At 34.7% G+C, this 12,726-nt stretch overlaps 1 protein-coding gene across 8 annotated transcripts in view; it reads right to left on the bottom strand.

Moving 5' to 3' along the window:
• TMEM232 (transmembrane protein 232) overlaps positions 1-12,726 on the bottom strand; it is a 178,343-nt gene that overhangs the window by 107,625 nt on the left and 57,992 nt on the right. For all 8 annotated transcript variants that reach the window (XM_070517613.1, XM_044780089.2, XM_070517617.1 and 5 more), the window contains 2 exons: positions 7,626-7,749; positions 6,370-6,622 (listed from right to left, as the gene is read on the bottom strand). In XM_070517613.1, the coding sequence (XP_070373714.1) occupies positions 6,370-6,622; positions 7,626-7,749 (377 nt within the window). The remainder of the gene's footprint in view (positions 1-6,369; positions 6,623-7,625; positions 7,750-12,726) is intronic.

Raw genomic sequence — 12,726 nt, 5'->3', positions numbered from 1 at the left:
TCAATGCCAAGAAACCAACGGACAAGAACCAGTCGACCAGCCAGGCATTTAGCAAATATTTACTGAGTCAGTGCTATGTGCCAAGCACTGTTCTAAGTACCAAATAAAAAGTTACTGCTCTCAGGACACTTAATTCTAGTGGAGAAAGACAGATACTAAAAAGGTAAACTGAACAATATCAGTTCATAATGAGAGTTACAAAAATAACAGAAGATGGTAATGTGACCAACAATGACTAGGAGAAGAAAACTACTATGGACAGAGTAAGACAAAGACCTCCATGAGGACATGGTATTCAAGCTCAGACCTGATGGAGGAAAGGAAAAATGTTAACCATCCAAGGAGCTGGGAAAACGTGTTCCCAGCAGAGAGGATGGAAAATGCAAAGGCTTTGGACCTAGAAGAGTTTAGCAGTTTAGAGAAACAGAAGAAAGGACGGAATGGATGGAACATGAGATACCTGGGGGCCATGGGACAAGATGATGTCAGGCAGGCTTGCCCTTTGCAGAGGCACACTCTGAGTGATCATGGTCAATTTGTAGGCCATGGGAAGGAGTCTGGACTTTATTGTTAGAGCAATGCAAAGCTAAGAGAGCATTTCAAATAAAGAAGGGAACTGACCCACTTTATGTTTTACAAAATCTTTTTGGCTTCTTGGTTGAAAATGGATTCTAGGGAGAGGGAGTACAAGGGGAACAGGGAGACTTTTAGCTTTCACATTAATCTAGAAGCAAAGTGATGATTGCTTGGAGCTGGGAGGTATGCAGTAAAGAATTAACCATAAGCAAAGAGAGGGCTGGCCTTTGCTCTCAGCTTCTGGGAGGTGACTTCTCAGGCCTTGGAAGGTCCTGTCTGATAAGAATACCTTTGTTTACTTGGAAGCTTTAGACCATGGTACCAACTTGGCCTCTGGAAGGTCTGGAGACTGGGATCAGTCATGTGTGTGTGACTTAACCCCAATAAAGATTATGGATACCAAAGCTTGGTGACCTTCTATAGGTGACCATACTCTACGTATATCGTCAGGCATCAATGCTAGGAGAAGTAGATGTTCCCTGCACAACTTCCCTCGGAGAAGACAATGGATAGCTTTGCTTGGAACTCTCCTGGACTCTGCTCTATGCACTTCTCCCTTAGCTGACTTTAATCTGTATCCTTTTGCTGTAATAAACCATAACTACAAGTAAAATGGCTTTGCTGAGTTCTGTGGGTTCTTCTAGTAAATTATCAAATCTGAGGTTTATCTTGGGTATCCACAAACTCACAGGTGATTTCAGAAGTGAGGGGACTCCTGAACTTCATAGGAGATAATAATAGAGATAGAAGTAAGTGGAAAAATTTGGGATATATTTTGGATGTACAGAATAAATAGGAATTCTAGGATACTCTATTTTCAGAATGTTATACTATAATAATTATATATCTATCACTAAATACATATACACAAATTTAAATATTGATCAAAGAGTTGTTTTGTATATATGATCATATTTGATCATTACACATATTAAACAAATATCTAATAGAATAAACCAAAGAGAACCAAAGTTTTACTAATATGCCTATTTTTTTTGTTGCATGCAATATGGAAAACGAAAAGCAAAAATCAAAAGTCAGCTATTTCTTTTATTAGAGTGTGGCAGTTAACTGAAACATGAATTTACCTTGCTTAAATTTTATGATCTTTTCTCATAGTCAATTATGGAAATCTGTTAATTAAAAATAATTATCTTCTGGAGTTATAACTGAGAACCAAAGAAGAAAGTAGTTCATTGTGATTCTCATAAATAAGTTAAAGAAATACCAGACTTCTGATTCCTGGATTTATTTTAAATTTCATTAAACTAAATTCATACCATCAAGATATATGGACTATCTCTGAAGTAAATAATCCTCACAGGTTTTCTTATAATCAAGGGCAACAAAGGAAAAAAAAAGGAAAATAACAAAGATGCTTTGGAAATTAAAAGAAGGAATAATAACTTTAGGTTTGTAAGCACATTACATGCAAAAAGCTCTTTTAAAATCCATAATCTTGAAGAAACTAAGATTTTGAGAGATATAACAAGTTGCCTAATGTCATCCAGAACTTGACAACTGAGCTGAGATTTATTCCAAATTTCTGGCATCCCAAATTTCTGACACCAAGTCCCATCCAGTGAACATTTCTTCATCTACAGCTGCCTCCCTTGGAACCATTTTGGTGCTGTTTTCCCTGCTCTTCTTACCTAAATTTCTCACTCTTCAGCCCATTTGGGGGCTTTCTATTATTCTTTCTAATAAGTTGTTACTTACGGATGTCTTTAAAACTTGAAATAACTATTCACCCAAAACTTTAAGAAATATTTGGACCAAACACAGGAATATTGTGTTACATTAAATTAGAGATTTCTGTACCCATGAACATACTATCAGATTATTCTTGATGGATGTGAGAGGTGAAGAGGAAAATGACTCTAGGGTATTAATATTCATTTTTGGACCAGATAAAACGACAGGGAAAAAAAATCAATCTGAAGCACTCTGGAGGATGTTAATAGAATTCTGACTGGTATAACAAAGGCAGTTACAAGTGCCTAGTGAGTGATTTTAATTAATGTATACACATTTTCTTCCTAATTAATTTGGATAGGAAGCCTAAATCTATCTTTTTTTTTTCTCCCTGCTAAGATATATTATTACAAAAGTTGACTTTTAAAATGGCACATTGGAATATACTTTAGTACCATAAATACTTTTGGAAATGCCACATGATTTCTAGTTCATGGATCTTTTTCCATTGTGCTTATCTTTAGATGCATTTTAAACCATTGGATCCAATGGGATATATCTTTGTATTGTTTATACTTTGAAAATGTGAAGAATGTTCCCGTGAGATTCTCACCTCCTTCATTTGAATAGGTGAAGATGTTTACATGGTCAAAGGCTTTGATAAAAAGTCGAGCGTGTTGCTTTAGCCTGTGCCAATCAAAAGGAACAGTAGCAACCATACTAGGGAATAAACAGAATGAGTTGGTAGGAATCTTTTAGTTTAAAGATGTTCAGAGCTAGAATAAGATTTATTTGTAAGAATGACAGCAAAACTTATTGAGAAGAATAGCAACATTTTTTAACTTTCAAAAATCATGGTAACCATTTATCCTAGTTATTTGGGGCTTTATGAAGATCTCATGCAAATTTAGAGGAAGAGGTCTGACTTCTACAATTAATAACTATTTTCTACAGACCTGACAGTTTAAGCTTTGATTGCTGAGGCAGTGTTGATGGAAGAAAATGGTTGGCTTGCCCCATGTTTGTTGGATATAAAGTAATCTCAGACCACAGAACATAGCTCCTAACCAAGCTTTGCAGAATGGAAGTACAAGAGGGCAGTCTCAGAATATTTGACCACAGGGACTCTTCTTCCTTCACCGCATACTTAAAATTTCCAGCTCTTCTCATATATTCTGAACTGAAACTATCCTCCTCTGCTTCCCCTGCCGTCCCAAGGGCTCTGGGTGGCAGCTCAGCCAACGGCTGCAATAAATGGAAGGATGGAAAGAGTGCTGGCAGCATTTCCTCATCCAGCACCCCGTGGCCTATGAGGTCCTGGGCTCAGAGCCAGTTCCCTGGCAAGATGTCCAGTTCTAAAAACTTCTAACCCTCACCTTGGAATATTAATGTAAAAAAGAAAGAGGAAGGTATCTTGTTGCAGCCTAGAGATTTGACCAAGTCACTTCAAACTGGACTTTACAGGCATTTTTCTCAGAGAAAGTTTGCAGCTTTGGGAAACTATGCTTGATGTTCCAAACTATTGGCTTAGAGACCAACCTGTGGCACACAGGCTAATCACAAGAAAAGGGAGGCAATGGAGAAAAAGAAACAGAGGTCAAGTTAGGATTTAGTCTTGCTCCAATTATGGCCATCCAAAAAGTTCTGAAACCACATTGAAAGCTGAGGATGACAATAGTAATGACAGGTGATGTTTCTTTTTATTATTACTATTCTCCCTTTTTATTATATGTGTATATATAATATTTCCAACTTGACTTTTATTTTATTTTAACTTTCATTTTTTTCTACACAGATATTGTACATTTTTTGTGTAGTTAAATCTTACAATTGTGTCTTTTATGATTTATGATTTTTATGCTTTGTTTATGAAACCCTTCTCTGCTTAAAAGTTACAAAGGTACTGTGCTATATTTTCTTCTAGTCATTTTAAAGGTTTTAACTCAAGTGGAAATTATTTTAAAACTTATTATGATATGTGGAACTTTAACTTTAAAAAAGTCAAATGGATAATTAATTATTAAAATGCAATTTACTGAGAACGCATTTTTTTTCCCCAATCTTTGGATTGATCATTTCTGAATTCTTCCTCAATTTCAATGTATAAGTGAGTTTTCTAAAAGACATAGACTAAACCTAAAGGTAGCATACTGGGAGACTATAACAAAGATAAATCTCCAAACATATCCTACATTAAGAACCAATAAATAATGTAATTTATCCTGGAGAAGGTAAAAGATGATTACAGTCAGCCCTCCCTATCTGCAGATTCACATCCATGGATCCAACCAACCACAGATTGAAAGGCCTATGATATTTGTCTGTACTGAACGTGTACAGACTTTTTTTTCTTGTTATTATTCCCTAAACAATACAACAACTATTTACATTGTTTTAGGTATTATAAGTAATCTAAAAATGATTTAAAGTATATCGGAGGATGTGTATACTTTATAGGCAAATATTACACCATTTTATACATGGGACTTGAACATCTAATCTATGGGCATAAAGTTTAAGTCAGGCAAGATGAATAAACTCTAAAGATCTGTTGTACAACATTGTGCCTATAGTCAACAATAACATATTGTACACTTAACTTTTTAAGAGGATAGATCTCATGGTAAGTGCTTTTCCCACAATAAAATCAAACAATTTTTTTAAAAAAGAAAGATACATTTTGCCAAGTTCTTTAAGCATATATAACATAATCAGTACTATACTTTTAGATTTGTCAACACATGGAATCATGAATGATGAGGACTGCCTGAATTCTACTGCTAACACGTATGTGGATTTTAAAAGGAACTAAATATTTTCCATATATAAACACAACCTTATTACTGAATATTTTTCTAAATAACCTTCACAAAGGTAAGAGGTATATTGAAGATTTAATAGAGTATCATTAAAAGTTTCAATAGGTTCTAAGATTCCAATTAACTTTCATTTACGTTTTAAAAAATTTTGTATCTATAAACATATATATATTATTTTTGAGGAAGGTTAGCCCTGGGCTAACATCTGCCACCAATCCTCGTCTTTTTGCTGAGGAAGACTGGCCCTGAGCTAACATCCGTGCCCAGCTTCCCCTACTTTATATGTGGGACTCCTGCCACAGCATGGCTTGCCAACCAGTGGTTAGCTCTGCACCCGGGATCCAAACCGGTGGACCCCAGGCCACAGAAGTGGAACATGCGAACTTAACTGCTACATCACTGGGTTGGCCCCAACTTTCATTTACTTTTTAAAAGGAATTACTGCTCTGTGCTAATGTTTTTTACCTGAGCTAAATGAATCAAAATGAAGCATAAAAAGTTGCTTTATGACTGTGACATATATTTCCTTCACTACTATCATTGTAGACTCTGTTTAAGAAAATAATTCTCAACAAAAGAGTAAAAGGAAGAATGCCATATTTACTTTTTCCATTCAGAGACAACACTGAATGGAAAAATACTTGGGTCCCTCATGTCTTCACATCATAATATTGAAATAAATTATTACAAATTCAGACAATGTTAACAACACTACAATCTTCTAGCAAGCTTAAGTTAATTATAAATCATATTGAAAATATGATTTTCATGTATTATAAAACGTTACTACAGGAACTTGGCAGTAAGCAAGAGAAGGGAGATGATGGCAGAGCGGAGAGATGGAAAAAGAAAACCAACGCAATTATCGTAAAATATTTGAAGGGCTTGCATGTGGGAAATCGAATAGACTTTTTTTGATTGCCTCCCAGAAGCAAAACTTAAGTTAAAGTTTGGAAGATATGGAAAGATAGATTTCATTTTAATATAAAGAAGAATCTTTCACCGTGTTCAAGAGTGGAATGACCTGTTTTGGGAACTAGGGGTTCCCTACAAACAGAAGATGACTTCTCACTATTTGCAAATGATCTAGAAGAGCTTTGCACATTGGATGAGAACTACATGATCAACAGGATTTTTACTATTCTACTACCATTATCCTACTAAATTTAAAATTATTTCCCATTTCGAAACGTTAACTTCTTGTAAAAGGCTTATTACTATATGTAGTCAGGGACACTTTAAAAATATTTCTAATTAAGTTGAAAAATAATTTACTTACACTTATCTGACATTTTTGAAGAGAAATATTCCAAAAGACCTAAAATACTTGTTTCCCTTAATTCTGGCTGTTCTTTCGATTTGTCCACGGGTAAAAAAATTTTCTGTGAACTTTTACAGTCACAGAAACCAATTAAAGCAGTTTTTCGCAAATTAGAAGTGGCCGCATACAAGCAGATTTCTGCAAGAATTGTTGTATACATGTAGACGACATTCCAGGCCCAGGAAAAATTGTTTACCTTGCAGGTTTGCTCCTGAAATGAGAGGATAGCTATTAGATAATCAAGTATGTTGTGTCATAATTAAGAACTATCCACTGTACTTACAATAAAAAATATCTTCAAATTGTATGGAGTTGTTAAAAGATCATAATCAATTAATATTTCTAAAATGCACTCACTAAAAACCAGTTTCTCCATAGGTAGATTACATAAAACCTAGTTTAAAGAACAAAAAATACAAATAGCTAAAAAGTATTATAAAGAACAATAAGTTTTCAATTTCCTAGTAATCAATGGAATGTAAATTAATCCAATGATATACTGTTTTCCATATCACATTGTAAAACAATCTTTTTTACATAAAGCTCAATTCTTATGTGTGGCACTTTCACACATTTTCCATAGGAAAGCAAGAAAATTATATCTTCTGGAGAGGAACTTGGACATTTGTCCCAAGAACGAGAAAAGAAAGTTCATAGTCTATCCCTTAGTAATTTAACTTTATGAATTTATTCTAAAGAAATAGTCATAAATGCAGATAAAGATTTTATGTCTGAGAATACTAGTTCAACATTAACTGTAATTAACTGTTAATGATTAGAAACAAACTCAATGTTCAACCAGAGAGGAACGGTTAAATTATCTCATCCCCACTAAAATGCAAATTTTAATAACATCTAATGACAATGAACAATGTTTTTATGATATGTTTTAAATTTTTTAAAAGAGGAAACTAAACCACGTATGACTATATGACCTCAAGTTTGTTAATAAAATTTAAAGACCCTCTCGCGCGCGCGCGTGTGTGTGTGTGTGTGTGTATAATCTACTTCTATATCTCTATCTCCATCTGTCCATCTATCTATAGTGGGATATATGGTAAAAGTGCACTAGCTTTTATATTTAATTAAAATTATTACTACAAAGTTATGCTCACTGTAAGCCCAAATATGATATCCAATTTAAACAGTGGCAAAAATAAAGTTTGTTTCTATTCAGGTCTTTTTGCACAACTAAATTAAAAAGATACTGTTACCTGCTTCTGAACAGACATAATGCTTAAAAGAAAATCTCTCATCAGTTCCATTAAAGCTTTCAAGCAGGACATGTTTAATTTGGCAGTCTCCCCAAGGACCAACAAAGCCAGCACTGAATCCAACCTGGGAATTTTATGAACAAAATAACAGACTTTAATGTAAAATAATAAATAATAAACAATTTTTAAATGGAAAAAATATAATAGGCCAGAGGAAATGAGTATCCTGGATTACTAGATACATTTACTTTCAATAAAGATTAGTATTGATTGACATTAGTTATGACAAAAGTGTACAAGAAAGAACCATATTTTGCCAAGATGTTTGAGTTCAGAGTAGTGTTCTGACAAAACTCTGAGCAGAATAAATGCTACAAATGATCACGTTTCTTCATAGATCCTGTATAACAAGCAATCAAAGACTCTGGTTCTAGAGAATGTCCCCAAAAATCTCACAATAGGTTTTGATTTTTAATTTTGTTTTTTTTGAGGAAGATTAGCCCGGAGCTAACATCCACTACCAATCCTCGTCTTTTTGCTGAGGAAGATTGGCCCTGAGATAACATCCGTGTTCATCTTCCTCTACTTTATGTGGGATGCCTGCCACAGCATGGCTTGACAGCAGTGCATAGGTCCACACCTGGGATTCAAACTGGTGAACCCTGGGCCGCCAAAGCATCATGTGCAAACTTAACCGCTGTGCCACCGGGCAGGACCCCTGATTTTTAAATTTTTGCAAGTGATTCCAAGGGGTGAATTTCAAGAGAGTGTTTTCTTCTCAAAATAGAGAACAAATTAAAAAAACGGTCTCCTTAAATATTCCAAAATTTATTTGGAATAAATAATTCCATATAAATTCCATTTATTTGATTTTACAAAAAGTACAACTTATCAAAACAAAATTTATATTTTATATTGAATGGAAGACTTGAGATTTATTTTTTAAAATATTATATAATAACTGGGAAATCACACAAGAATTTATTAGCCATAAATGTACACAGTTTCAGGAAATTATACATTTAGTGCTATTTTTACCCAATTGAAAGAGATACAGTTTCAAAGCGAACTGATAAGAACATAAACATAAAAATGCCTCTGCCTAGAGAAGCACGTTGCCTTGATTTATAGGCCATTAATAAATTAAAGAGTTAGTATATTTTACAATGATATTTGCATTTCACTACTGTGATATTTCAGGCCAGTAAATCAAGTTCATCATCATTTTCAAAAGAAAACACATCTAATTATGGAAAAAGAGAGAACTTTTTATATTTGAATAGAGCTTTACAGATCTCAATGTGCTTTCATATAAATTACCTCATTTCATCTGAACCACAATTTTTGACACATTCAAGACCTTTTTAAAATCTTTTTTTCAAATATTAGAAAATTGAGGCCTAAACAGATCTGGGAGATACGCCCAAGTTCATGTTCTAAGCTCAGTTAACTATAACTGAAGTCTTCTCCCACCTATGGGGATTTCCTGTTTTGCAATTTTGCTTTTCCAAACCATTATTTAAGTACATCAAGATTTAACCTTAATATGACAATGCTGCCTGTTGCCTACCTAATACTATTTCTGTCCTTCTTCCTTTCAGAATCAAATCTGAATTTTGTTCAAGATGGCAAAATGCTCAGTTAACATTTCCTCCTCAAAATGGAAATGTTCTACATCTTGATTGAGGTATGATTATACAAGGCGTATGCATTTATCAAAGGTCATAGATCTGTATACATAAAATGGGTGAATTTCATTGTATGTAAATTATACCTCAATAAATCTGATTTAAGAATGCCTCCCCAGACTCCCTTGAAGCTTGGAATAGCCATACATGTAGAATGGAGGTACATAATGAAAGGCGTCCAGGTAAATTATTATGTTTCCGAATAAGAAAAAACAGATTAAATTTAGATAACAGGTGCTTTTTCTCCTTTGCTCATCCTTTTTCACCTGCCTGGAATGCATACATGAAACCAAAAGGTAGAACAGCTGTCTTGCAACAAGGATAAAAGTCACATACTAAGAACGGAAGAAAAGGAAGTTAGGAGTGTGGGTCTTGAGGATTCCCTTAAGCAGATGTGACAGTAGTGCACTGCTTGATAATTATGTGCAATACATAAAGCCTAATTGGTAATGCAAATGTTGTCAGGTTACTCTTACATGCAGAAGAACTGAATCCTAACTGATACACAAGATAACATGATGTTTATAAGCATAAACTTTAGAGTCAGAAAAATTAGAGATGGGATCTGAGCTCTGACACTATATGTGTATGACATAGGGCAATTGGCATACGCTACCTCAGTCTTAATCTCCCGTATAAGGTAAATACAGCAAAACCTACTTTTCAGAGACCACTGTGAGATTTAACTGAAATACTCTATGTAAAATGGCCAGGTTTAACATGCTGAACTGAATTGAATTACAAAAATACTATTCCTTGAAAGTCAAAGGATATGAGTTTGATAACTTCTTTTCTCTTTGAAGTCCCAGAGTGACTGAAGGAAGAGGTCCAGATGTCCTCAGAGATGAACAAGGAGTGAGTCACTCTCCAGAGTACTCATCACCCATTCTTCACAATAAGGTCAAGTAAAAGAAACGATAGTCTCAGAGTTCACAAAACTTCTTTTCCCCCAAATATACGTCATAGTCACAAGGTTTTGGTTCTTCTGCTCTCTTTTAAGTCTGGAAAACTGTAACTAACCTAAGGCAGTCTCACTGAAATAAGGATTGAAAAAGATCTATCAGTGTCAGCCATCTAGGGTAGAAAAACGTTTCACCAGAAACACACTATTTTCAATCAATGCTGCTGATTGCAAAATTTTCTATTAGTGAAAATTCCTTTACCAGAAATAGAATAGAAGTATCAATACTTATAAGTTGGAGTTTATTAAAAATCAAAACTAAAAATCAATGCATATAGAAAGAAGAATTCAAATTGGATTAGGTTAGACATTTTTATACACCAGCTTCTTTGTGAACCATTATAGCACACTAAGTCTCACTTATTAGTACCCTGACTTAGTTTTACAATGCCATGAAATTCCATGTGTCCAAAGTAATTTATAAATATTATAGATTTCCCCCTAATTTTGTAAATAAAGAAATTGAGGCAGAGGTTTACTGGCGTGTCTAAAATAACATAGTTACTTGATTCATTTTACTTTTGTTTTTTTAGCTTTTAAAATTAATGTGAACCATGCACACAGCTAAACAGTACCAAATCCTTAACTGGACTTCATCTAGCCTAGCTTCAGTCCAGTGTTCCTTCTACACTAATATAAATCAGCTAAAATACAATAACTAGGGGCTTCTTAAAATCTATCTCATACAACCTTATAAAAAGGTTAGGAACATCAGCATTCAAAACAGTGTTCCTAGGTTCTCCTTACTCTTTGCATCTGTTTCTTCAATGACCAAATCATTATTTTAAAAGATAGAATTAAAATGTCTCCAAGTTGCAACCCTTGCACAGGGTTATTTCAGCCTTTCAAAAAACCCTGGCAATGTCAAAAAATCCACACAAGCCTGAAGACAGAATGAGAGAGAGGTTATTACCTTATATAGAATTTCCACTAACCATAAAATTAATGGAACTGGATTAAGAAAAGCAAGAAGGAGTGCCCACATGCCTATTCATGAAACACAGCAGCCTTGTTTCCCCAAAGAAAGTTAAAAGAAAAAAAATTAAATAAAAAGAAAATGATCTCTACTGTCTACTGTGTTTTTCATAGAAACAGAAAAAGTTCAGTCAATCCTTTACTTTGGGGTAAGGATTTTTTAAGGAGGTAGGGTATTATTTCTCTGTGTCATCCTCAGCTCTCTATACTTATTTAGCACTGACAACGTCTAGATGATATAAAGGGTAGAAACCAGTCCCCCCCAGGATGTGTGTGTAGACGTGGGTGGCGGGGGCAGAGTGCTATGATGGGAGCAGCAGAGTGTATTTTCTCCCCGAGGGTAAAATATCAAAGAGCAGGAGCATATAGTGTGGTCCCTGATGATACTGCATATTAAGTGTGGTAGCTTTTAACAACTCTGTTCTGTATTCTGTCAACACAAACCTCTTATTTAAAAAATACCAAGTTTTTATAAATTTCTCCTAGTTCTGGGAAAAGTAAAATTGAAAATGGAGGAGGGAGCCCTACATGAGACCAGTGAAAAATACATTACGGCAAGAGCTAAAGACAATATCAATCTGCATGCTCAGAGAAGATCACACTTCCGAAAATGATTTCTTACAGGAAGCAGAAGATACTTTTACAAGACTCTTAAACATCTTTAACAAAACCCAGGAGGAAGAAATGGCAATGAAAAGCCTCCATACTGAGCTAAAAGTTAGTGTGGTGAGAAAACAAGAGATTGCGAGGAAAGTAAAACTACAAAATATAATTCAAATCCATACGTGAGGAAGTCAACTGTAAAACTGACACATGGAAGTGAGCAAACTTGAAAAGTTCTTCCATAATTTAGAAGAAGACAATTGCAATTAAAGCTGGCAAACTGAGACCCATTACTTTTTTTTTTTTTTGAGGAAGATTAGCCCTGAGCTAACATCTGATGCCAATCCTCCTCTTTTTTTGCTGAGGAAGACTGGCCCCAAAGTAACATCTGTGCCCATCTTCCTCTACTTTTATATGTGGGGCACCTGCCACAGCATGGCTTGACAAGCAGTGTGTAGGTCCACACCTGGGATACGAACTGGCAAACCCCTGGCTGCCAAAGCAAAATCTGCAAACTTAACTGCTGCACCACCAGGCCAGCCCTAGACCCATTACTTTCTAATTCCTATTGCAACAACCAAAGAAACATAAAATCAAGACAAAATCTGTAGTACCACAATAAAAGGAAGAAAAAAGGAAAGAAACTTTAAGGTTTTTCAAGTTATGAAGAAAATGGGATCCAAATGAAGGAAAATATTTCCAATGTCTAGAAGCCCAAAATTTAATTTAAAATTTAATGTAGGCATATATGGGTTTTCCATGATAATTTAAGAAAAAACCTAAGCACTGAGAAGCAGGAGTTGAGAACACATGTGAACGATGAGTAGTCAATGGAAGGCCTTCAGAAAATGTAGAGCAGTAGCCACAGCATTAA

This window comes from Equus asinus, chromosome 9 (assembly GCF_041296235.1).
Source record: "Equus asinus isolate D_3611 breed Donkey chromosome 9, EquAss-T2T_v2, whole genome shotgun sequence".
In the NCBI taxonomy this organism is placed as follows: Eukaryota; Metazoa; Chordata; class Mammalia; order Perissodactyla; family Equidae; genus Equus; species Equus asinus.
Note: the sequence above shows the minus strand (reverse complement) of the source record. Positions and strands in the feature narration are given on the sequence as shown.